At 42.9% G+C, this 27,588-nt stretch overlaps 2 protein-coding genes across 3 annotated transcripts; one reads left to right on the top strand and one right to left on the bottom strand.

The window, feature by feature from the left end:
* The first annotated feature begins 189 nt into the window (after window positions 1-189).
* Window positions 190-4,271, top strand: lmod2b (leiomodin 2 (cardiac) b). The gene is made up of 6 exons (XM_061078954.1): window positions 190-465; window positions 756-1,244; window positions 2,238-2,498; window positions 2,591-2,812; window positions 2,907-3,338; window positions 4,245-4,271. The coding sequence occupies exons 1-6, from the start codon at window positions 190-192 to the stop codon at window positions 4,269-4,271; spliced, it is 1,707 nt and encodes a 568-aa protein (XP_060934937.1).
* A 2,164-nt stretch (window positions 4,272-6,435) lies between these two features.
* On the bottom strand, window positions 6,436-27,477 carry waslb (WASP like actin nucleation promoting factor b). 2 transcript variants are annotated; one of them, XM_061068679.1, is made up of 11 exons: window positions 27,089-27,477; window positions 20,509-20,643; window positions 19,828-19,914; window positions 19,237-19,333; window positions 17,660-17,683; window positions 12,833-13,016; window positions 12,316-12,358; window positions 11,065-11,218; window positions 9,574-10,121; window positions 9,364-9,469; window positions 6,436-8,723 (listed from the first exon to the last, which is right to left on the bottom strand). In XM_061068679.1, exons 1-11 carry the CDS (start codon window positions 27,191-27,193, stop codon window positions 8,662-8,664), a joined length of 1,545 nt encoding a protein of 514 aa, XP_060924662.1. In that variant the 5' UTR covers window positions 27,194-27,477; the 3' UTR covers window positions 6,436-8,661. The 2 variants fall into 2 exon arrangements, with proteins under 2 accessions (XP_060924662.1, XP_060924670.1); XM_061068687.1 differs by lacking the exon at window positions 17,660-17,683.
* Between the last annotated feature and the right edge of the window lie 111 nt (window positions 27,478-27,588).

The raw sequence follows: 27,588 nt of genomic DNA, 5'->3' as shown, positions 1-27,588 counted from the left end.
GGACTAATTGGACTTTTGTCCTTGGCTCACCAGCCGCCTCACAACGGACCTCGTCTCTTGTTGGATTCTCTATCCCAATATTTCTCCTTTATTTTGGGGTCAACTCTGGGTCACATGCGACTCCAAAACGAGTCTATCTGTGTTATTTCAAAGTGATTCTGACTGGTCTGTGCGGCCCCTGCTTTGGCCATGAGTTGTTTCGGATACAGACGAGAGCTGAGTAAATATGAAGATGTGGACGAGGACGAGCTTCTGGCTTCCCTCAGCCCCGAGGAGATTGCCGAGCTGGAAAAGGAGCTGGCGGACATCGATCCTGACGCCAACGTGCCCATCGGACTCAGACAGAGAGACCAGACGGACAAGACCTCGACGGGCACCTTCAGCAGAGAGTCCCTCATGAACTACTGGGAATCCGAGACACGTAGACTGCTGGAGGACGAAATTGGTGGAGGAAGCCCCAAACTGGTCAGTGGTGGTGTTTAATTAGATTTGCTTGGCATTTGTAAAATGTGCCAGAGGCGGTGTCAGCTTGTTTGAAGTTGTATCAGATGGAACTCAGGACAGATTAACAAAAAAAGCTAAAAGTAAGAAGTTGTTTAGACTACTACTAGGAAGTCGAATTATACCAAATACTCACAGCTTCCTTAAAACCATCTGTTATTTATTTATACAATATGTGTATGTTCCATACGTTTTAACGAAAAAACGGTACTCATAATAACAATATTGCATTTCCAAACACTTTTAAAATACAGGATGAAGAACAGGAGGAAGAAGAGGAGTGTGTGACAGAAGAAAACAGTGAAGCAGAGGATGAAAAAGATGATGAAAATGAGAAAGAACTGACAAAATATGAAAGGAAGGAAGAAGAGGAGGAAGAACAGAATGATGAGGATGATGAAGAAGAAGAAGAAGAGGAAGAAGAAGAAGAAGAGAGTGAGGAAGAGGTGGAAGCTGCAACAGAGGAGGAGGAGGAGGAGGAGGAAGAGGAGGAAGAAGAGGGGGAACAAGAAAATAAATCAAAACTTGAACCCTCAAAAGATTCTGGGACGTCATGGGCAGAAACCCCAAATCTACTAAAACCTCAGAGGGTGGAGCCTGTTAGACTGACTCCTCCCCCTCCACCCGCTGACCCCAACGCGACCGGAAACCCAACTGTTGTTGACGAAGCTCTGCAGCGAGTCCTGAGCAACGATCCTGAACTCACAGAGGTCAATCTCAACAACATTGACGACATCTCAAAGGTACAAACAAGGACGAGACAAAATGTAAAACTACTTATGGAAAAAATAAAATTCACTTGAGGGAACGTTCAATATTATAGCAACATTTGCAAATTTTCCACCCGTTATGTTAGCCGCTAATATAGCCAAGTCTGACTCCTAATGAAAGCCAATCATATCAATAGGGGACAGGAAAATAAACCTTTAATGAGGAAAAATGTCTCATCGTATTTCTAGACTGTTCCACATCACAAAAGAACAAAGAAGTTTAGAAAAATCGTAAAAAAATCAAACAATCAAATCTACCTAATTTTTCAAGAAATTGGACCCATTTAATGTGTCTCTTAAAGAAACTGCTACAAATTGTGTGGATATCACATGATAAGTTAGAACATATTAACAATTTCTAATAAAGTTATGACTAGTGAATATCCTTCATTCCAACATACAAAGGACAAGTTTTAGGACATTTTTATGTAACAGCTATCAGTTTCCAACCTGATGGAGTTCTCTCCAAGGTAAACAGCTTCCTGCTATCTAGCATCCAGCTCCTCATTGTTGAGTTACTTTTGACCGTATGCCAACTTTCATTTTAGAACAAAGACTCTCACTGTGGTTGAGTAATGGACGCCGCACTTACACTACACATATGATACAAACACTTTGTGACTGGAAACTGAACAAAAACACAGAGTCCTCTGAGGTTACTGTTGAAATGGAGCAAGTGGTTTTAGTTTGTAAGTTGCAGCTAATTGCTTAATGTGCTCAATTTAGTATTGTGGGTAACGATTGAATCGCAAAAGAGCAAGAACTCTTGTGTTGACTTGATAAACACTGGTTCCTCTGAAGTGTTGGATAGTTTAAGTGGTGGTGGTGGAGAGTCAATGGTCCTTTATCCATCATCCCATTTAATGAACATTACGCTTCCTAAATATATATTTGTTGTAAACAGGTCAAACGGCATTCAATATGCTTTCATGCTACTTAAAGTGTAAACACTCTTTTCTTTCTCAGGACATCCTGATCCGATTTGCTGAAGCCCTGTGGTCCAACACACACGTGCAGATCTTTAGCCTCGCGAACACTCACGCCGACGACGCCGTGGCCCTGGCCACCGCCAAGATGCTGAGGGAGAACTCGTCCATCACCAGCCTGAATATAGAGTCCAACTATGTGACTGGAAAGGGCGTAATGGCGCTGGTTCAAGCACTTCCAGGAAACAACACCCTGACTGAGCTTCGGTTCCACAACCAGAGACACATGTGTGGAGGACAGGTTGGTTGTCTTCCCTGATCTCCTACTTTGGTTCCATCACCAAATCAGCCCATCTGTAACCCTGTCTTCCGTCCTGAAACTTCGACCCACAGGTGGAGATGGAGATGGTGAAGATTCTGAGGGAAAACTGCACCTTGATCAAGCTGGGATACCAGTTCAACCTCCCTGGTCCCAGGATGAGCATGACTGGGATCCTCACCAGGAACCAGGACCGCAAGAGACAGAAACGTCTGCAGGAGCAGAGACAGCAGCAGCAGCAGCAGGGACAACAAGGGGGGGCAGAGGGAGCCGTCAACCCCCGGACCACTGCACTAGTACGTAACTTTGCCCCAAAACGAGATTTATCACTGGTCCGACTGGAAGATGTCGATAATTAAATTGATCTATTTCCCTTGTCTCTGTCTCTAGAGAGGAACACCTAGTTCATCACCCTACAGCTCACCTTGGTCCTCACCCAAAGTCCCCCGGCGTGACCTGCCAAAGAAGCAGACCCCACCTGCTCCACCTCCTCCTCCACCACCACCTCCTCCGCCACCTCCTCCCCCGCCACCGCTCCCGCAAAAAGAGAAGACGAAGCCCACCAGGATGATCGCGGAGGTCATCAAGGCGCATGAGGCGGGCAGCAAGAAGTCGACCAAGGCCAAGGGGAAGAAAGGCAAGAAGGGCAAGCAGAAAGAGGAGACAAGCAGCATCCTGACGGAGCTGAAGAACGCGCTGAGGCCCGTGCTGCTGGAGAGGAGGGGGGCGGAGGAGGGCAGCCGGCCTTCCACGCCACTGAGGTCAGCCCACGACCAGCTGATGGAGTCCATCCGCAGCAGCGCCATGTGCAACCTGAAACGGGTGAGTGGAGCAATTGGGACGGTCGAATTATGTTTCTATTAAGCCCCCAAATTTTGCTGTTTCTCTTTTCATCAGCGGTTTTGTTCCCTGAATACTGGATCAGATTGACGCTGGGTAATTCAGAAACATCTGCAAGAACCCTTTCTCCTCCACAAGCAGTTCAGAAAAGTGCTAAAGGGAAAAAAACAGTCCCTCTAGAGGCAAAGTGGCGAGTAGGAAGTTGAATTTAGATGAGGATGACACAGAGTCATTGGTGTCTGAGTCATTGTGTCTCTACACAGCCTTTTGTCTGCCTACCACCGGCTTTCACAGCCCGAGAGACACAGGAAAGAGAAACAAGCGGCCAATGAAAATGTCAAGTATTCTCACACTGAACCGGAAGATACTTGAAAACACAGACAATTAGGCGAAGAATAAACGAGAAGGACTCGGTTGAAAACTGAGCATGTCTCTATTGTTGCATCGAGTGTTTGCTATATTTCACCCGGCGCAGAGAGATGAACATTACCGCGGCTGAAGCGCTAGCGAGGCTTGTTAGGTGGTTGGAGTGGAAAATCAGCTCTGCCCTCAGATGGCTGGGTGTCCTAGCTGTGAAATTCCAGCCACTTAGTGCAGGTATTTATAGAAGCTGTTCACCAGAGCTTTGATAAAGACCTCTACGACACGTTACCACAACAGCACACAACAAACAACACACGGGCGACAAATCAGAACGATAAAACCTTTATCTGTTTACATCATGACGCAATGTGGAAGGGTGTATCCGTCCAAAGCCATAAACTCAAAAGTTGACAATTGATTCATTGCTTCTTCTCATTTCTATATTTGCTCTCACCATAATATTGTTTAAAGGGCACAAATATATTCTTTGAAACTTGAAACTGATGAACTGTTGTCGTTTTCTAGGTGGAGGTGCCACCTCATCTACTATAGTACAAGCTGGGATAACAGAGGCCCATTCGTTACTGTGGAAATCTGATGATGATGATGATGGAGCGACTAACAGTGATGAAGGTGAAAACACGATGAGATGTCTGACGAGGCACAAGCTGATTTCTTACTCATTCAAACAAATATACTGGATATTTGCACTGCAGTTATCGCTTTACATTTGACGTATTATTTAAAAAGTACTCGTGCATCTAGACAACAGCATTTTGAAATGAGCTGAACTGTTTACTGGTAAATTGTCTGATTCACTGTAAAATTGTAAATACGATGTGTTGTTGGTTGAACTGTACGTTGAAATATAACCATTTGGTGTTTTCAATACGACTGTTTTCTTTTTCTTTGGTTGCTGGCGGGTTCCAAAGATGATTCATAATTCATCTATATTCAGCGTATCAATTATTTAAACATATTCAATAAAAGCATTAATTAGTGGTGTGAGTGGAATATGGAGAAAGATATATATGCTATATTTAATAACAGAACTGAGTTTGGCTCACATACAGGCTTCACTCCACACAGCACGCCGCTGGTCAATGACCACAGCGGCGCCGAATGCACAATGAATTCCTTCAGCTAAGTGTCTGAGAATAAAACTTCCTCTACTCAAGCACCACACTTTGTCATATCCGTCCAACTGTCAATAGAGGGGCCGTAAAATGCACCGACTTCCTGCGTGTAAGTGGGGTCTGTGCACTCAGGGTGGTCACTGCGTCATCAGGTCAGGACATTATCGTCAGGATGGACAGAGGTGTTCGTGCTCCTCAGGGAGATGTAATACGAGTCTCTGAGCTGCAGCAGAATCACAGCATTTGAATGTGTTCTGTAAATACTGAGCTACATTATAAGCCTTTAACGCCCAAGCTGATTCATTCATAGAAAGAAAATCTAGGAGCAAGTGCCTTTGGGAAATTTTCTTCTTGGGATGTTTTAACTTAACAACTAGCTAATTGGACATCTGACTGCATTGTATTAGCAAACACACACACACACACACACACACACACAATTGATTTGTGTAGGACATAATATTCGACTTGTGATATTCTGCTTTGGGCATCTCAATGCATTGTATTGGCATACGCTTATTTTATACATTTTATTCACTAACACAGATATAAATGCGTAATATATAACATATCTATATATACATACACACACACACATATATGTGCATTATAGATATAAATATGTATTTGACATAGCATTCTTCTTGTGAAATTCTGACTTTGATGTTATAGCATATCTGTATTATATATATACCCATATTTATATAAATACATATATTTAAAAATATACTAATATACCTATATGTTTGTGTATTTATAGGTTTACACTGTACATCAAGTCAAACTGCATGCATGCCGTGGCTTCTCTAAATGATTTATGTCTATCTGCATGAGTCTCTGTGTTGGTCGGGGGTCTCTGTGGAATCAGTGTCCATATCATCTGGTGGAAAGTACCACACCTGCTCTAATCCCCCTCATGAGCTCTGCAGCAGGGAACTGATACCAGGTCAGTGTGGTGGACATCACCTAAAAATAATTTGTAAAGGGGACCGAGTGGTTGTTGTCGTTTAGTCCCTGGCTTGTTTTCCTGGAAGGTCACTATGGTCATATTGTGTTCTTTTCTCTCACAGTTGGTGTATTTTTAGCTCACATGCACACTGACACGTGGACTCAGTGTTTCATTCTGCTGTGCTCATGTGTACCTGGAAAATAAATGTGACAGACGTCTGGTATCTGTGTGAGTTAGCCCCACAAGACAAAACCAACAATGTCTTCAACGTTCAACTATGTCAGTCCCTCACACACAATGAATCACTTTTATAGCCCAGAATGATATGCGAGTGACTTTTCTTCCTCTTTATGTGGAAACTGTAATTTTACACCCTCACACAGGAGTTTAAACAAAGATCTGTCCAACTCCCCATCTGTTGCAGATGAGGCCTGTATTCAAGATTCACAACACACACATATGAACAAAGAGATGCAAATACTCAAATTACATGACATAAGATCAAGTTTGTGACGATTAATAAATTAAATGTAAATGATCACGTCAGACAATAAAAAGCTGTTTTTCAAACACCTAGAAGCACAAATTATATCAACGGCCTGAAGATAAAAGAATCCAAAATACCACGGCATTTAAATCTCAACCTTTTTATTGGAGTGTACAACGTACGAGTTCATCATTTGTCAGGCCTCTCTGATGAGGCCCAGCATCCACATCTTATTAACCCACAGACGCGAACATCAGCGTAAACATGGCTAGGTTTCTATTTCCCCCCCCAAAAAGTATCTTGATATCCGACACAAGAGGTCGGTTCTTACATCTAACTAGTGGCAATTTGTCTCTCAAAGACTTTAACACCAACAGGCCTCTTTTGGCTGACAAGAGAAAAACAAAACAATTAAACAAAAGAGATATTTCAGCGTAATTATGTCGTTTTTCTGACACAGAGCGACAAACATTTCTGTATTGGCTCTTCTATAACCCACAGCCCCTTGTAGTGTTGCAAAACTTTCTTCAAAATATCTTTAAATATTGTTGTGCTAATGTTTGGTCCACAATATCTTGGATTATCAGGCGCCAAAGAGAAATAAACCAAGAGTCTGGTTGAATGAAAGAGCGAAATTCTAAACCTGCTTTAGGTCGACAAAGCAAGAAGGAAGGTTACAAACCAACTAACTACCGAGTTCTGAGGAGCCAAGATGGCTTCCATTAAAGCAGGACCACACAGCTTTTCAAAAGTTCAACGAACAAAGAACAAATTATTCCTTTAATTAAATTAAAGGAAAAATTTGTTCCTTTAATTAAATTTAATATTGAATCAGTAGAAAAACTCAATTTATTTTTATTTCAATTAACTCTGTATAAATAATATGGTTATAAACGAATGACAGTCTTCGCTTTACCACACTGAGACAATTTATAATCCAGGGGCAGATGTCGGCCATGTTTTTTAATCCATCCCTGTTACTGATTAAATAATTAGCGATATTTTAGCTTTGTGGCAAATCCACATACTCCAAGAATAACTGGGAAAAAGTAATTACACGTCGCCATGTGATAACTTGGTCTCTGCAGGGAAAGGTTGCCCACTGTCTGGTACAATGCCACACGCACTGGTTAGCCAAGACACTGTCGATTATTATTGAATAATGCCATGAACCCAACGATTGTCCCCGTCTCAGCACTTAGTGTCTACAAGAGGGACAACACCACCTGGCTGTCTCTGTACAGTAACTTAGTGTATGGACCCATTACAAGCATCAGAAGTGTAAAACGAAAATGTCTTTATTCCTCAAACTGAACATGATGAGATACCTGATTCCAACAAACAGGCATTTATCTTTCTGTAGAATCTGTAGTGTGACAATGACAAAAAAAGAGAACTAGAATTCACAATGGGTAGGCAGACATGACGTAGGCTGCCCCCTTGTGTTTACTGCATGTAGTGTAGTGAGATAACGGTTTCAAAAGCTTGACGTCCATATGGTCTTTGCCTCGTTTCCTAAAGCATGTCCATGTTCCAAACACAGACCTGGAAATGTCCTGTACTGAGACTCCACTTTCACTCGGTGTGCAAAAATATAACGAGACTCAAAACTCTGGAGCAAATTTACAGTCGACAGAAAACAGAGCTAAATATTTCCATTTCTTTTCTTCTTCTCAGTTTTAAGAAAATATGAGTGCTAAACTAGGATCATTTGAATAAGTAAAAATAAACTACAGAGCGATAGGGTATGAAAATAGTTTCTTTTTCTCTTCCTGATGGACAACGAGGACACGACTATTGAAGGTTTTGTGGCAACTGGTTTCGTAAAGCCCTCCTCTTCAATCACTGACCAAAGGGAAACATGAAACAAAGAAAATAATTAAGAATAAAAAACAAAAAAAACGTTAAACTCTAAGGTTCAAGAGACAACTTGATGTAAAATTGCACATGTTGATTCAAGGACTGGGGAATATGAGAGGGAGGGAACATGTGCGACGGGAGGCTGAGTGACAGATGGAGGTGATTAACATCACAGAGTCGGGGACGTGGGAAGAACACAGTTAAAATGACAGACGAGACATTTTACTGTCCAGAGACGGAAAAGGAGCCAACAAGGAACAGACGCGACGAAGATGAAGAGAAAAAACCTAAGATACGAGAGTGACAAACATTTACAGGTTAAATGAGGTATTGCACAGATTAATAAAAATAAAAAATAAAGCATAAAGGCAACAAAAATATACAGAAAATTGATAGAACATTTATCATTTTGAAATTAAAGATTTCTTTTTAGAAAGACGAGAACAATTTTTAGTGTCATAGTCATCCAGAGGGATAGGAAGGGGAGAAAAAAAAAAAGAAAAGAAAAAGCTAGTCGTCCCATTCGTCATCCTCTTCATAGTCATCGTCGTCTTCATCGTCATCGTCCTCGTCTGTGGAACAGAAGACGGATTTCACAGTAAGTGACGATGTGACAGCATTGCTCTTTTTATAGGTTTAAACAAATTCTATTCTCTATATATATATATATATATATATCTATTCTATCTAATTTTAAACGTGTTTCTGTAAATATGTGTGTTCTCGTCATGTTCCTTCTCCTGATGCATTTAAAGAAACTACTGTCGAGCAGGGAAGAGACGTTTCCACAATGAGATGCTTGAAATAGAATATCACAAGTTTGTTTGAGACCAACGAGGAAGAAGTGAAAGTTTGATTTATTTTGGAGACAAAACGTCACCTGACACACTGAATTACACAAAGTCTAGTTTCAATGTGAAGCTGATGCAGCAATTTTGTACAGAATTACTCATATGAAACACATGTGTTGTGGAATAAGCTTCTATTACAAAATCCTCTCATAACTGAATCTAAAACAATAATTAGGATCCTTCTTTGTATTAGTATATGACTCACTATAAAGAGTTTAGAAGTTATAATGACATCTAGTGCTCGTTCAAGATTCACTACATCAGTTACATAATAGTAAATTGAATATTTTGTTTTGGGGCTGTTAGTCGGACAAACCAAAACATTTCATAGTGTCACCGTGTCTGTTTTGTGTGTTTGTACCTGAAGAGTGAATGGCCTTCCTTCTCTGCATCACCTCCATCAGCGCTCCTACGATACCTGCCGAGGGACCTTGGCTGGCAGGAGGCGAGTCTGTATTGTCGTCTCTCTGTAAACGAGAAGGTAAAATCAGCCGCAGTTAAAGCACAGGATTCAGATTATGATGGTTGATTGACAGGCGAGCTGTGCGTGAGGATTGAGTGATTAGCTGACCACTTTAAGTTGGATTCCTTGTCGGATTTGGTCCAGAAGTGCGTTTCTGGGGGTGTTGGACACTGGCCTCTCTTTCTGCTCAGTCTTCTTCAGCTGCCTGCCCTCTCGGATCTGATCCAGCAGGGCCGATGTGCCGCCGGAGGCCGCAGCGCAGTCCCCTCTGTTATGCTCCTGGGGCATTGGAGGAGCAGGGGGTGGAGGGCCAGGGGGCGGGGGAGGAGGAGGCGGGGGAGGCGGTGCGCCGCCACCGGATGAGGATGAGGGCGGTGGTGGTGGAGGAGGCGGCGGGGCCACAGGAATTGAGGCATGAGCCGGCGGAGGGGGAGGCGGGAGAAAACCTCGGCTTGGAGGGGGGGGCGGCGGCGGGGGGGCAGACATGCCCGGTCGAGATGGAGGGGGAGGTGGGAGCGTGGAGATGGGAGCTCTGGAGGGAGGAGGTGGCGGCGGGGCACCTCGCCCTCGTGCAGGAGGAGGAGGGGGAGGAGGGGCCGAGCCGTGGTGTGGGGGTGGGGGAGGAGGACCACCTCTGGATGGAGGAGGTGGAGGAGCTGAGGAGAGAAAGAGAAATAAGAAATAAAATGTTAGAACAGACACTAATGATCAGTTTTCATCTTTCAGAGCTAAAACTGCAGCTGGAAGAAATTCATATTCGTAAAGATACTTTGGTGAAGAGGAGTAGGAAGATGTGGACATTCACAAAAAACTTCACAGCAAATCTTTTCAAAATGCTCATCAGTTCCCCACTTCTTGCTTGTAGCCATGCAGTTATAAAACCAAGCCACAGGGGGCAGCCTTCACCTATGTAACCAATGTTAATCTGTTGAGGAAAAGTTTCACAAAATATTTGTCAAATAAAGTCCAGTCAGACGTTAATACGTTGAAATTGTCCCTTCAATCATACAGACTTTGCATTTTCATGATTTACTCTTGAGAGTTTCAATCTGGTTTACTTGAGTCTGTCTACTGGTTGATAAGTTGCCAGTTCACATGCAGAATTCATTCACAGAGTTTACTGTAAAGCAAACCACAGGGAGAGTTTTACAAGTGTGGCTTCACCTCGTGTCAGACTCAGAGAGGAGTTGCACAGCAGAGACATAATCGTTGCATGATAACAACTTCGGGAATTTGACTAAAACACGATGCAGCCTGGACCGGAACGCTGTATTTATAGTGTCTCTGTTGATATTAATTAAGCCCGAAGACGGGTGATAAAAGCACATCCTCCTCAAGTACAAACAAGAGTAGAACAGCAAACACTGAGCTGACTTAAGGAACAACGAAAGCCTCACACGCTATCATTTATTGGCCTTTTTAAAGTGGAACTCCACATGCAGTCATGAGCTGTCACAGCAGGTCATGCATAGAAACCTACCGCTCCACCGGGGCGGACCTGGGGATAAAACCACCACACTGGTTAGATTGTCTTTAAATTGACAATCGGTGCTTTAAAAACACATGATGCCAATCCTGAAAAGTCCACGTCTGTCGTACCTTGTCTCCGCAGCTCGTTCTTCACAGCTTCAACGCCTCCTTTCTTCTCGATGAAGTCGTAGATGACCTTCGAGGTCTCTTTGTCTTTCAGCTGAGCCTCGGAGATGCCGCACATGTCAAAGAGGTTCTTCAGCTCAGGGTCCAAGTTATTCAACTGGAGGGGGGAAAAAAAACAGCAACTTTAATAGACAAGTCATATTTCTCACTTCTCTCCTTCGACACTGGCTATAATAAAAATATTATTCTGTTTTAATGAGGTGAACGTGAGACGTACTTAATCTTGTTCAATATTTATGCTAACAAGATTAAGTGTAAATTTCTGTGTGGAGACACTTTCTGCTCTCCCTGTAAAAACAGCTTAAAAGATGACCAAAATATCAGAGGGGATTCTGCCTCCTGGTGGTGTGAGGTAACACTACATCCTGCGATGCTGGAAAAACATATTTTTCATTCACCTGGAATTTAGATAGAAGTTCGAACAGGTCTGGCTACTTCAGCGCAGACGATAAAGTGATTAACTTTTAGGTTAGCTATGTGAAGGTGGACCAGTTAACACCCTTTGTAGATGTATTTTTTCCCCACCATTATAACTATATGATTCCAAATTGGTGTTTGATTATCTTTTAAGAAAAGGGACAAAATCTGAAATCCTTTAAAGTCCTTTTTACTTTATCTAAGGTGAAGTGCTTTATATTGGTTCCTTTGATATAAGGATGGAAAAGAATAAAGAGAAAAATGTATCTACTTAGAATATAAAATCTACTCCTTCACCAGAGTGTGAATCCACTCATTTTAAGCCCGAGGTTCTGAGAGGCGAGCGAGCTTTGTTTGACTGACGTCACACATTCAAATCAATCTAAGTCCTTGCAAGCATTACCTTATGAAACCAAATCATCTGATTCCCCCCCCATTTATGAACAGAGTAAGTCCTCTGACCTGCGTTATCACGAACTCGCCATGCAGCATAATTACTGACGCAGCTTTTTGGGAACGAGTCCATGGATTATGCAGATGCAGGTTGACTCTCTTCCCACCAAAATCTCCTTGTGTAACCCTCATGGCGACTTGGCCACGCAGCTCGGCTTAATATTTTGGAGCTGCTACTAAATTTGAAAAATGTGTCTTGAGGAGGAGGATGAGGGGGGCTGGTCTGACAAACGGATAAGCTCACAGGCCAAGTTTTAAGAATATCAAAGAGTCACGAACTGCGACATGTGCAGAATGTAGTTATGTCGTGTGAATTCTGCTTACATCAAAGCCTGTGTTTGGATCCCATCCTACGTGGCCGATGTGCCTGTGAGAAAAGAAAAACAAGAGGATGTGAGGTCATGTAAAGGTCAAAAAGAGCTTGCACCACACTGACGGAGGACAATAAATCTGTTTACTAACCCATCTTACAAACGCTGACACAGTTCCTGAGAGCACGGCACAGATTTGTCTGCATTGTTAAGCCTCATCACATATTTCACAGGATAAGTAAAGACAGCCTGGATTAATACCTCCCCCAGATTCAGCAGCACTTATATGGAGAGTAACAGGGACGGGATCAGACTGGGGGCAAGCGTGGTTCATATGGGAAGTGTATCTACGATAAAGCCAAATGTCCCCTACATTCAGCAGGTCTTTTACACTGACGTTTATTTATTTTAATGCTGATAAAACCATGACACCAATACCAAAATTCTGCAGAATATGTTTTAAGAGCATGTTCTTCATCTATTCCAGGGTCACGGTATAAAGGCAACCACATTGCGTCCCCCCAACTCACTGGAAGTTGCTCGGCGTGCCGATGTCCGCCTTGGTCAGCCTCTTCTTCCCCCCCTTGACCTTTTTCACCTTCTTGGGGAAGGCGGAGTGCACAATGTTGTTCACCTGAGAGTTGCTATGGTAACGATGAACATTGCTGATCTCCGGGTTTTTGATGTCGACCGTGGCCATGGGCAATGAGGGACCTGTGAAGGGGACAGAGTTACGGCTTATGTAACAGGGCACATGTAATTCATTAGAGAGGTTTGGTTAAAAACACACACAAAAAGGGGTTGTGGGTTTTCCATCATGTCGAAAGGTGTATTATTAAACAGTTAATACAGATATGTTTTTATATTTAAAGGGTCACAGGTGATAAAAGTCCGGTAATTGAGAAAACATAAAAGCGTTAAGTTTGTAACAAGTCATAAAACATGAAAAATGACCCCAGCTCCAGGGCCAGCAGTGTCCATTTTATTATGTATTCAATTATTTAATGGATTTTGCAGACTTTGGCTCACAGACGAGAAAGGTTTTATTGGGATTTAAGGGCGTGAAAGTGGCTCGGGCTATGTGGGATTATCGTGTCATCTCATTACTGCCACAAACAGAAATGTCAAAACTTGTTCAGACTGAGAGCCGATACTGAACGAAATCTTATTACAGTCAGACGGAAAAATGTCTCCGGGGTATAAAAGTTTGTAAATCTGGGGCAAAGCTTGTTTTGTGTTTGGTGACATACCATCTTCACAAAGGTGATCATTCCATACCATCGTTTCTCATTCTAATGCAAGATCCCTTTACAGATAATGCGTGTCTGAAACAATCCTTCAAACTGTCACTTATGTAAAACAACATTCTCTCACTTTTGAGTGAGGGCATTACACAATCTGAATGTGAAATCACTAAGTCCTGTTCCCAAGTTAAAAGAACACACTCCTAAATAAAGATAGGAAAAAAATGTCAAAAGTGCACTGAGATCAATTCTGACCACGGTGTTTGTAGAGAACTACAACACAGAGACATTACAATCTGGATGCTTTTTTTTTTTTTTTTTTTTTTTTACATTATTATACCATTAAACTAATATCAAAGCACAGTGGAATTGGTGTTTAATGAAAGCTAACATAATTAAGACCTACCGTTGCAAATTTAAGACTTAGTGCGTTATATTTAAACAAACGTAAGACTTTTTAAAGGCCTAAAATTCAGATGATTGAATATCATTAGACTTTTTAAGACCCCACACATACTCTGTAAATAATGGGAAACATGTTCAGCATTTCTAAATCAGTGTGAGGAGTAGGATGATTTTTTCGTTTGAAAATAAAAAAAAAAAAAAGAAGAGAAGCTGGGAACCTGGACATGGCCACAAATCATAGAACTGTACACAGTAATGTGGACAGCAAACAACCAATCAGATGGACCAACAACAACTGGACACGTGCAGCCAAACAACATGGGATTTAAGTCCACAACAAGAGGTCAGCATGCTGCAAAAGGTTCACTACACGCACCAGTCAGTATTTCAGTTTCTCTTATGGCACCAACCCCAAATTATCTATTTATGTCTGGTTTGTTCATATATACCATGTTTTCTCCACATGTTCCACAAGTCTCATCGTCTAAAAACTGAACACATTCAATATGGTCTCATTACTTCTTCCACCAGTGCCTCAGCCGTAGCACATACCTTTGACCCTCTCACTACAGGGACTTTTAGGCGTTTTGCTGGGTGAAGGCGAGGCCGAACGACTGCGGCGCCTTCTCACCCGGTCCCAAATGCACCCACTCTCCTCTTTGGCCGCACAGGTGGTCATACTGACGTCCAGGAGCATCGCGCCCACCAAGCTGCGAGCTCGCTCTTCGGGGCCAACTGAGCGCCGAGCGGTCTGGTCAGAGAGAGACGGGTAAAGATCGTCCTGAGGGAGAACGAGGCAGTGCAGGGAGGACAGGCAGCTACCTGGGCCCAAACCTCCACCTCCCATTGCTGTTCCCCCTCCTACGCCACTGCCCTCGGGGTTAAGTTCCTCAGAGGGAGCAGACAGAAAGGTGGTGCAGAACATCATTGTAGACGAGAGCTGGGCATGAGTGGTAAGGGAAGAGCAACTAAAAGTATCTTGTTCTGACGATTGATCTTGTGTCTTGGGCAAGATAAAAATGTACAGAAAAATAATAGAAGTTCCGATTGATGTAAGAAGTTTCTCAACCTCAAGAGGGGAAGACTGCTTCAGAAAAGAGCACCTTCCTCTTAGATGCAACTCCTTACGATGAAAGAAATAATAAAATCCACTTGACTCGTCTCAGCGATGATTCCATTCTTCTCAAGTTAAAGAGAACAAAGCGGATCCTCGAGATTTCCAAAACATCAGCCGAGGAAAAAAGTCAACGCGCGATGGACTTGGTGCATTTACTGACTAAATAACTTCTGCAGACATTTGGTGGAGCTGAAACACATGCTGTCTGAGCTGTGAAGGCTGACGTCCAGCAATGCCATGGGAAGGGAAAAGCGCCAGCCAGCCACTCAGCCAGCCAACAGCCGGAGTTGCTCTTCCTCTTACATTCCTTCCATTACTTTAACAGCGCTCTTCCATGTCTCCTGTTTTCCCAGTCCCTGTTTCTTTGCTGGGCCAGCCTGTCTGAGCTCTGCATATTTGTGTATCTACTTTGCAATCATTTTTTTCTATTCCCTTATTTCAACAGGGTGCACTGTTATATTATCGTGCTGACTGGCTCAATGCGATCCAGTTCCCCGCCCACCTCGGCCACAATCTCCTCCCATTCCCTGCAAAACACACAAATGGATCTAATCCCGGCAAATTATTAGGGATTTAGCCATGGACTTTACGTAACCATTAAACCCCCAACCCATGGCTTAATCTCACGTTAATCTCAGGGGTTTCTAAAGCATGATGAATCTGTGGGGTGAGACGATGGGCAAGAAAGGCATGGAGGCAGACAGGAAGAAAGAGAGAGAAAAGAGGGGAACTTAGGAGAAATTAAATGAGGAGCAGAGGGCAGACGGGGACAAACGATAAAAAGGGGTGAGCAGAAAGAGAAGAGCAGAAGAGAAGGAAAGACAGTAACACAGCTATGATGCAGTGGTGGAAGAGTGAGAGTGAGACAGATGGAGACGGAGGGAAGAAACGTCTGTGTGAGGACATCAAGGATGATTTCCTTTGGAACTGAACCAATTCAGAGACGAAGATGCATTTATTCTGAAACTGAAACCATGCAGGACTTATCCGAGAGAAACTCGCATAAACAGTGAGGCATGACGGCACGACTGGGCTCAGACACGTGTACTGCACAAGTCAGAGTCCCTCTCTGTAGGAAGTCAACCATCAGCGCAAGATGGTTTATCGCATCGCTCCAGGTTACATGTTGGGTTAGTGACATCATGACCATATATGGCATCTGAGCATGTGTGACCCAAATCAAAACATCCACAGGCCCAGTGCTGCTAAGCTGCTCGGAATATGAGCATCAGCTAAATGCTTAAATGTGTCAAATTGTGTAGTTAAGACTTCTGCACGGCTGCTCACACACACACACAACACACGCACACACGCACACACAAACACACAAACACACACTTTAATAAGCCCGCTCGGTGAAACTGTGCAGCCTCTTTTAAAAGCTGAGCTCATCTCCTGCTCCTACTGGCCCAAACTAGGCTGTGTATTTGACCATATGTGCAGAAAAAACCCAGATGTGTGCTTATCTACAAATACATTACATCTCTTAAGTCATCCGATCACACTCAGTGACAGAGTGAAGCCTTGAATGACACACAAGTCACAAGTTAAGACTCTACTACAGTGTGCTGTAATATTATGTTGTACTAGATGTAATCACAGTGCCATAATAATTAGATCATGGGGTTATATCTCCTCTGGTTTCCGACAGTATTCTATTTATTCTGACTTGAAATAAGTAGTCAATAGCACGGCTAAGAATTTCACACAGTAATCAAATGCCAGTCTGAAAAAAACCCTGAATAAAAAAAGACAGGGTTTGTGATTGTGGGGCTTAGTCCCGAACTGAACAGCAGGTGGCGCTGTGAGGGTATGGAGACTGGGAGCAGCTGCAAGGCCATGTTATCATATTCATTGATCCTAGTCAGGAAATGAGGAAGTAAGGTGTGGAATTACATTCAAGCCATTTTAAGGGATTTTCTTTCACAACAAACCCTTTGAAGATGAAATTTGTAGGAACAAATAAGAGTTTCAGGGATTCTAATAAGCTTTTAAAGTGGACTTGACTTGTTCATCTAAAAGTTTGCTTCTGTCCTCAGCTGAATAACATGTGTTTTTCTAGGTTGCTCTAATCTTCATGCGCTGCAGTAAAGAGTATAAAAAAAATGTACAGGTGGCAGAACAGATAATTGTGTCCAACTTCCAAAACACACTGTACTCGTCAGTCTTGAGCATGTAGTACAATCGGAAAATATCACAAGATTTGCACGATACGTATCAAATAATCTACAACGTCAATCTCAAGGTTTTTCCCACAAATGTATCACCACCGTTTACAGGTAGTTTTTCCTTCTATAAGAAGAATCCTCACTTTCCTCTGTGCATTGCATTGAGGGACAATGGTGTCCATCAACGTAGCACTAATGTTTTGACTTTGCTTTAAGGACAACTCATTGATAAAATTCTATGTATGCTGCACAGCCTTGACATGTTGCCAAGTAAAACAAATATTTGAGACCTCACCCAGCTGACATACCACACAGACTGACCCAAACGTTTCCCAGCATCATCAGACACACACCAGAAGCGGGCTTAACACTCCTCCTCTGTTCATATCTGAGGTTATTTTCAAGAAATGGTGAATAACGTACCATTTGGAGGGTCACGTCTCTTCTCTGTGAACACACAGACAAAAATCAAACCATTACAATCCAGCGCTGAGCAGCGGATTGGGTTAGTGAGAAGAGAATGTGCACGAGAGCACAGAAGAAAGTGTTGTTTGTTTTAAGCGAAGGGCTCGACGGGATGTGAAAGTTATTCGGAGGAAAAATTGCCAAGCAAAGTGTTCGATTAGTGCGTTAACGGGACGTAAATCAGACATTACTTTCATTCACTCACACATTACAGCTAATGTGATCCATATTATATAAATTATATCCATATATGAATGCATAACAGTCAACCATCTATAGAGGGCAATATGCTTCCTCCTTTCTGTCTCACATAGCACCAAAAATATACCATAAAACACTCAGACATTAACCTCACACATAAACAGACATAAAATACTTATGGGCTTGTGGATAAGATGAGGATCCAATGCAGATAGCTTAAGAGGAAAAGATTAAAGAGGACGATCCATTTGAAAAGGTCAGGGAATGACCCAGCGGAGGAGGAAGAAGGAAGACGGACCGTCGTAATCAAGCAAGCGATGATAAAAGTGCCAGAATAATAGGGTTAACAATGTATCCGTGTGGTTTTGCATGAAGTAGGTGTCTTCAACTGAATCCTCACTCTGTTCAGACCCACACAAACATTCACAGCTCATTTCCTTAGATGAGGAGATAAGATAGAAGGTGGAACGCAGAACAAAGACAGTGTAAATGTTCCATTAGGTCTTGTAGTCCCAAAGTTTAAATGTTGGTGCTGGATAAAAGCATTTAATATTTTATTGATATTGAAAAGTCACCTTTTTCTATATATCAATCATGCTCATTTTAAACTGAAACTATAGCGCCCCCTTTGGGCCAGTCAACATAATTTTCAGAACCATTCGATCCAGCAGATTCTTCATATTGATCCAGAATGTCCCATTGACTGTTGTGTGTGGGTTGGGAAAGATAAAATTGCAGTCCATGGTAAATGTGAGGTTTTCCATACAGGGAAACATTTGTTAGATGACTTTAAATTGTTAAAATGTGCATTTTTAAGGAGTTTGGGTTAAATTCTGACCGCATTAATTTATACATGAGGACCTGAAGAGCGAAGGCTGAAGGAGGGTTTGCAAATTTGCAGAAAAAGAAGAATGAGTAGTGACAGTACCAGGCAAAAATATATGATACTTTAGATCAGACGTTTAAGTCTATGTAAACCGGAGAACAGTTCACATAGCAGCTAGAGGACGTCAATCTAGGACCTCCACATTTATTTTCTTCATGTATTGAAATGTTTTTGCCCAGTTCTGTATGTGCAAGAGCTTAATAAAAATGACATGTTTAGAAATGAATTTGCACTTGTGCTCATATCAGTCAGATAAGTTCAAGCCAAAACCTCACACTGCACCTTTTAATGTTCATTACAGCAAGACGTTTTGGCTTGATACAGGTTTTTAAAAAGCTGCTGTATTTTGAGCAAAGGTTTCATAATTACTAAACATGCATTTTTTTTAAATTGTGTTAGGAGAGCAGGTAGGTTTGTAGAAGAGTCTGCTGCAAGAATAAGTTGGTACCGGTTTTTCTCTGTCTTTTCCCCACCAGCTCTGTCAAATGGCCGTAGAAACGCTTGGTCTCATCTTCACTGGCAAAGTTCAGACCCACTTGGCATGTCTGTAAACACACACACACAAACCAAACAATAGTACAAATTCAACAAAAGTACATTTGTAAAGTCAGTAAGGTTTTGTGAGGTGCCAACAACCTCCCTAGCTATAAGTTTTTTATGACTGCATTTACAAATCCATCTCCAGTGAACTATCCCGGTCTTATCAGCACAGACAGCAGATACCACATACCTCATGGTCTGCTGGAGTCTGAGCCACTGAACCCACCAGCTAAGACAGTCCACAAATAAAAGGGGTCTTATCACGTAGATTTAAAATAAATGTTGTTTTAAATGATGGGAGCAGACGTCATCAAGATTATGACTAGATTTCTGATGAAGGAAATAACTTGCACGTGTATGTTTTGTTAAAGAATATAACAAATAGACTCAAACTGTGACTCCGTGAGGAAAAGCATTATGACATGAGAGGCAGAAATTGTTGGTGAGGCTTTTTCATTAAATAGATAAATAAGCAAAATGAATAGAGAAAGGAACTCACGTCTCCAGCGAATGTAAGAAAGTAGGGTTTTGGGGTGTTGACACTGAAGTTATTGTACAGCTCCTGTTCAAACAGAATTTTGCCATCCTATGGAAAGAAACAGACAGTTAAAGAACAAATATACATGGACACCAATATACCCATATTAACCTGATTAAGACAATCGTCTGAATAAGATGCTGCCATGTAAACAGCATTTTGTGATCAACTTAACCCGAATAATAATAGTGAAAAGCTTTGCCTGAAAGAAAACACAGATGCATTTTGCCTTAAAGTATTTCAGTTTGGGGTTTTAAAAGTTTGGCTGGAATGTCGCACATATTACAATGTGGCTGTTAAGTTGACAAGAGAATGAATTATACTCAGTAACATGTGAACGTGAATATGAATGGAATATTCCATGAGCAACTAATAGCGAGTAAGGTTGATAGAGTATTGGTGTACACAAAAATACAGAGGACAATAAATGCTATACGCCTTACGTTTAATAACAGACATCCCACAGATTGTACTGTGTGGCTACGAATACATAAAGTTGAACATGGATATCGAACAGTGGTGCACCACCGCTGACGTTCATTGTAGGGAGTTCAATCATCTCTTAACACCAGCTAGCGATAATCACAAATTGTCAGTAATCCTCAAAGTGTCTTTTTGGCTGTTTGCTGCATCTTCACTTACCTTGAGCTCAAGGACCCTGATGAAGTAGGATCGCAGCGGGTTGTCTTTGACCAGACAGGCCACCCCACCGCATTTCTTACTCCAGCTAGAGTTCCTATCTGCTACGAACACCTGGGCCACTGCTGAGGACAAGGACTGCAGGGAGGAAGACAGAAAGGGAGAGTCACACTGGGCCTGTACTGTGTAATGGACAGTCCCTCAAGTGGTGTGTTTTTTAGAAGCCATGTAAAGGTCTCTCGCCGGGGTTTTAAAAGATGCACACCACAGGAAGAGAATAAAATAAAATCCGTACAGGAACTGTGAGATGTGAGTACATTTTAGCAGGGAACACTGAATAGGGGATAAATAAAAGTAAAGGTCTTAAGCTTAAGAATATTAAGAATTTGCCCAAAAAATGTATTTAAATCCTCCACAATCATAGCTGAAAGAAAATCTGACTTGACTGAAACTTTCACTACAAGCCGCCATCCAAAAATGATTTACCACTGTTTGGTGGGCAGCATCAAAGTATTACGACCATATTACTGATGACTGAGTGACAGTGACTCTGTGGGCTGTCGAGAGCTCTGCCCTGGGGATCGGTCAATGCCAAACGTCCGACAAGCAGAAACTAAAGCTGATTTTGTGTCACTATCAGCAAACACTTGTCTGTCAAAGAGATCGAGTCTCTTGTTTGACAGGAAGGGCACACTTGTCCAGGAAGTCACCAAGGACACACACTACCCCCAACTACAGCTGCAAGAGATGAGCTCACTCTTGTTGTGTTTCAAGGACACTGCAAATATTTGAGCATCACCTGAAGCAGGAAAACCCTCAAGGATGAATGCTATATTAAGACTGAACATACACCATAAAAACACCTTAGTGACTACACCGTGTGAAATCAACTATAACAGACATATAAGCAATTGTGGGGCATCTTCTATGGTGTGTAACAGTCACTGGAGGTTACATAAAACCACACCTGCAGCGAGCACAGAGACACGTCTATGATCACAAGACCAGATCAGACTGCCACTGGTTTTACAGGTTGCTCCGAGGGACTCCTCACGCTGAGGGGTCCGTGCTCTCAGTCATTACCACATAGATGAAAGCAGGAGCATCAACGGGGGGAGACGCCTGGTGATTTTTATTAGTCAGCACTCAGCACAAGACTTCCAGGAATTCTTGCATCAGTGCAGCATAGAGACTTGTGGGGTTTATTTTCTGCTTTGGCTTCTTTTTTGCTTGAATTTAGGCTGGCCCGACGCTATTCTGTCTTTTTGGGTCATTCGGGAGTAAATGGTGTTAAGTTGTGCTGACACTTGACAGACTGGCCCCTTGCCTGTGCCAAATATCACATAAACACGCCACCTTTACTCCTTGTACTCGCTCGTGCTTTAGGTGCAGCCTTCAAATACACAAGGGGTGTTGCTGTTGTAAAAACAAAAAAACACAACTACTGTTTCTACAGTGTTCTACACTCATTAAAATGATTTTCCACTGATATCACACATCTCTTCACTAGAGTGGAAAAAAATGAGTGTTCTCATGGATTTGGCCACAGCTCTGCATATAGGAGATAATTTTCATCTTCACTGTTTGTACAGCCACAGGGAATCAGCTGAAAGGCTGATAATAGTCGGAGCTAATGTAGCTTTGTTCAACATTAATATGCACATTACACAGCCTGTGTGAGATAACAGAAGCACACGTGCACTTGCAGAGGAACCGTTACATCATAGTGATAGTTTGTAAGTCAGTTTTAAACTCGCAACGTGAATGACGCTGCAGAACATCGCGGACTCTCTCACGACCTCATAGCTGCATTTATCAACACTATAGTGTTTGTTTCAAATGTATAGACAAGTCCCATTGTGTTAATAACAGGTATTTAAACTATGTGTTTATATGTATGTGCAAAATATTTCTATTTATATCTCTACAAACATAGAGTTTGTTTGTTTGTTTCTAAAACATTTTGATTAAAAGAATAATATGAATTCTGCTTTATTACTAAATTTCTCTTTGAGTGTAGCAGTGTGGAGGCTCGGAGGCCCTGGGGTTTCATCTGCCCGTGGAGCAGTGATTCCTCATGACGGGGCCAAAGGCTGCAGGAAGCCAAGCTCTATGGCATCATCAAAACCCGCCAAAAATACACTTTCTCACGGACAAATTCTCCGTCTCTAGAGCACAAACCAGTCAGTAGCTACAGCTACACATGACCTGATCTACGGTGATGATGATGATGTAATCACCTGGGCAAGACACGCATGGGAGGTGTTTTAACTAGAGTTGAGCTGGACAGTAAGAGGGAACTGCTGATATCTGTGCAGGTTACATAATTTTTAATTTTTTTATGTTTCTATATGTACGAACCATACATTTCATCAATACAGTATTTAGGAGTCAAAAAGAGATGGAAAATAAACAGAAACATTGTGATGAAAAAGATTCACCATTTAAAAAAAATCTGAAACTCAGGAAGTGGGTGTGTCAAAATTAATAAAACTGTCAAAAAGGAAAACATTAACAATTGGATCTGAAACACAGTGTGTCAAAAAGCTGTACAAGTCAGACAAACAAACTAGGGCCTGTGTCCTGATTTGACATCATCCATTTTGTCAAGCTGTTCCATCCTGACACAAACTATGAGCTATTCCACGTCTTCACACGATCTCCTGGGGAGGAAGCGGGTGAATGATGCGATGGAGTGGGAAGAAACAGAAGACGCGATAAGTGGCTGACGCACAAAGGCAGTGTGGTAAAGAAGAGACAGGAAAGGAGGAAGAATGGGAAAAGAAGCAAAAGATGGGTTGAAGGAAACTGTGAGAAATGTAGAAAAGCAAGGGATTGGATCAGATAATAAAGAAAGAGCTCAGGTGAGAGTGTGGAAGGAGGGCATTTTATAAAGAAGGAGAAGCGGAGGAAAAGAGGAGTCATGTTCCACTTCTCCAGCACAAATCACCAGAGGAGGCCGACCACAGGACTTCCTGTAGGACAGGACTGCTGATCAGGCAGTCTGTGCACACACACACACACACACAGTGCAAATTGGACCTCTTCCACCTTTTGCCCAGTCAGGCAGCATTGCTGACAGTGGAAACAGCACAAGGAATGCCAACGAGTGAAACCAACAAGTACAGTTGACTGCGTGTGCACCTGAATGCGATTACGACATGCAGCACGCAGGGTGTGTACACAATTCCCAAGTTATGCATTTGCCAATAACTGCTGCAGAATGACACACACAGGAAAGAATCAAATTGGTGCTCTTAAAATCCTAAACCACAAGTTGCAGCAATAGAACAATATGTGTATTTAATGAGAACTTGCCATTTTTAGAAGTGGCAACATATTTTAGGCACAGACCGAGGCACTAAAAATTCACAAACAGGTAGGGAGAGCTTTGCTTTCACAGACTGTATGTGCACACAGGCAGCTCAGGCCTGGGCTAGACAGCACAAAGAAATAAAGCCAAGGCGACTTTCCGATTCTTACATTGTCTGCATAATAAGAGCATTACATAACACACAATCACTCAGTCAGCCACTAAATCACTGATGGGCATTTTAATTAGATTGGTCAGGGAGACACACAATGTCCTCTTTCGCACTCTCTCTCTCTCGCTCTCAACACACAAAAACACTCTCTCTTTCTAACCCACTCTGCATGCAAAGACGTGTACAGACACACAAGAGCGTAGGACAGTGAGGAATGTTCCCCGATTCCTCGTCTCAGTCACATGTCGAGCGACACAGTTGACAGAATGCCAGTGGAACGTCGTCAGTGGATTTTTAAAACAGGTTACAGAGACGTAGGAGGACGCGCCTCTGAGAGTTGTTTGTTCGTGTAAGAAAAGGGGGGGGGAGGGGCAGGACATCCCGCCATATGACCACACACGGGCCTGACATACTTGTGTCATGGGACAGGAAGTGTGTTCTTTCCAAAGCACATGTGAGGAACTACAGGTACCTCACGAACCGAGGGCACAACTGGTTCACGGCCGAAAGTTTACAAAGGGGAAAACTTCCTCTGAGTCTGTACAATTAATAGGTAACTGTGGTCACTATGAGGAAGTGACCTGAGTGAACATTTACAGAGGAACTGTTGCTGCGCTTCTGTCTTTTACCTGAACTGACCAATATCCACAGAGCAAAGCTGAATGTAGGTCACACAGCTCCACTTTAAAGCCCATCTTATCTGTGAAGGGGATCGGTCACAGGTGAGGTTGTGACAGTCTCTCCGGCTGATATCTCCACGTGTTATTTGCAGAAACGGGACGGCAAAGAAAAATGACCCAATTTCAAACCCTTTTGAACCAATACAGACATAGTGGTGCATCACTGCCTTAAAGGTGGTGGCGCACTGAGCAGAAGACTCATGAGGTGACGCAAAGGGTCCCGATGATGTTGCTGTAAAACACGCAACCACTTATGCCACAGTGCCCGTCTGCATGTGCATCATTTAATTAAGTCTACATACTGTGTACAACTACTTAAGACAGCATACCGGTAATATAATATGATGTATTAGTTTGCTTTCTAAGCTAGTTGATGAATAATATATTGTACCATCCAGTGAGGATTATTGAAAAGTAAAAGCTGTCTTGTAAGATCGTAGAGGGGGGAAACCAATCATTAAACAAACATGACCACTAGTTTTTAAGTCTACTGGTAAGCATGAAGCTGAAAACGTTTCATTGGGGCTGGATAATAAAATAATAGCAAATAATTATCACAATTGTCATAAATCGATATGAGGCTTATTGTGCAGAAACCATGAGGAGGTATAACACATTATTGATTGTTCTCTGTCGATGCAGAAGAGCTTAGACCCACAACCTTGACTCAGGAGCAGAACTCAGTCTTTTACCTTTGACAAATATTGTAATATTATCAATGATATCAACATTTTTATCTTGATATACTTTCTGGCCATATCGTCCAGCCCCAAGTGATAGAAAGACACACAAGCACTTACGCCCCAGAGCCCAGGTGTGTCGCCAAGTACATAAGGATCATCTATAATAAATCTACATATTGTTTATTCAGCAGTGGAATGATCTGTTTAATTCTGGGTGTGAAACGACAAACCACTTAATGCTGGTAATATATTTGTAATATACATGTTCCTTTCTGAAATAAGGGCCTTGCCTACCTATGAATATGAAATTGTCTAAGCCAGTAGGGATGTTTGACTAATATTGATATAAGAAACTGTCCTGCATTAGAATAAAGTGGGAAAACCAATAACTAAAGACTCGATTTAAGTCCACTATTATTCATGCAGCTGCCAACGCCTCACCTACAAGGCACGTACGCTTACTGACAGTGTAATTCTAGGTGTGGAACTACAGGCATCCACTGAACGCGTGTCATGCATTTTATTAGTTTCCTTTCTGAAATAGTTCACATGTGTTATTATGATTATTATAGTGTGCGAGTCAGTGAGGTGTATTGAAAAGTAAAAACCGTCGTGTTGACTATGCTGCAGTATCATAAGAGGGAAAAGTGATCACTGAACAAACATGAGGTCTAGATTTAAGTCTAGTATTGATGTAGCGGCCAACGCCTCACCTGCAAGGCATGCACATTTACTGTTTAGTCAAACTGACAACCACTCAATGTTGGTGATGGATTAGCAATTATTACATTATGCCAGCCGGAGATGATAATTGACTGAGAATTATTGAGGAGGGAGAACTGTTCACTAAACAGTCATGAACACTAGTTTGAAGTCTACTAGTGTTCGTGAGCAATCCACGAGCAGCGAGCTGACGGTGGATCGTGGAGCTCGCTGCACAATCCACGATGCACACAAACATGATTCAGCAGGATGCAAAACGTGCTACGTAATGAGACTGTGGGAGAGTGTCGAGTCGTGACGTTGCAGTAATGTTGTGACGTCAGGTCCTGCAGGAGGAGGACGCCACACACACACACACACACACACACACACACACACACACACACACACACACACACACACACACACACACACACACACACACACACACACACACACACACACACACACACACACACACACACACACACACACACACACACACACACACACACACACACACACTTCCTGACAACAACCCAGGTGCAGCTATGTTGTGGAACACCAATGCAATAAAAAACAACATCATTGTTTACCACTGATGGATTTAGCAGACCGCCCCATTATAAACAGAAACACACCCAGGGATATGAACCCCCCCTGCTGGCGGACCAGGGTGAGTGTGATCTGGGTGTCACAGGAATGTCTGGGTGAGTTCAGGTGTGTCCGCGGCGGAGAGGACACCTGGAGCTCGGGTGGAACTTGCCATTCGCCCCCTGAAGAAAGGTCCCAAACCGGGCTACTTAGCTAGCTCCCATCACTCCCTCCCTCCTCGGTCGCCCAGGCTGTCAAAACAAACCCACCTCCTTCACCCTATCATCACAACAAATAGGTCCAGGCTCACAAACACACACACATGTACACCTCTCCGCTCGCCCACGTCCCCGGACAGGAAACGAGCTAGCAGTGTTAGCTTGTTTTGGAAGCTAACTAGAAGTTCAAGTTTCCTGAGGAGGAGAAGGGGGAAACTTACGATGCATTTCCTGCCGAGGTGCTGGAAGAGGAGCTCGTTCTGCTGCGCGGACAGGAGCGTGGAGCCCGAGTTGGCTTGCCGCCGCTGCTGCGGGTGTCCACTCATGGTGGCTGGGTTCGTGAAGCTACCAGCGACCGGGACTGGTTCCACAAGATCCGATATGACACTTTAAACAATTCCCACCGGGAGCTCCGTGGCCTTCCTGCGACCCCCTTCCTCCCGTCGCCTCGCACCGGCTCGTCCCTCGTGTTCCCCCCGGGGGTAGAGTGCGCTTCCTTCAGGGCAGAGCCGTGACACGTCGAGCTCAGCTGCGACCGGAGCCGAGACGAGAAGTGTTTAAACTTTCCTGGGAAGTCGTGTCGCTGCAGAGCCGGAGTCAGCTCCGAGCAAGATGGCAGCGCCGGTGTCGTGGAGATAAAAGGATCCTCTGGCAGAAGGCGTCCACGGGAGCGCGCACGCAGCCTGTCGAGACAGCGCCGCCCCTTTTATTTCCCCACAGT

This window comes from Limanda limanda, chromosome 1, assembly GCF_963576545.1.
Source record: "Limanda limanda chromosome 1, fLimLim1.1, whole genome shotgun sequence".
Taxonomy (NCBI): Eukaryota; Metazoa; Chordata; class Actinopteri; order Pleuronectiformes; family Pleuronectidae; genus Limanda; species Limanda limanda.
The sequence above is the reverse complement of the archived record's forward strand: the minus strand, read 5'-3'. Positions and strand labels throughout refer to the sequence as shown.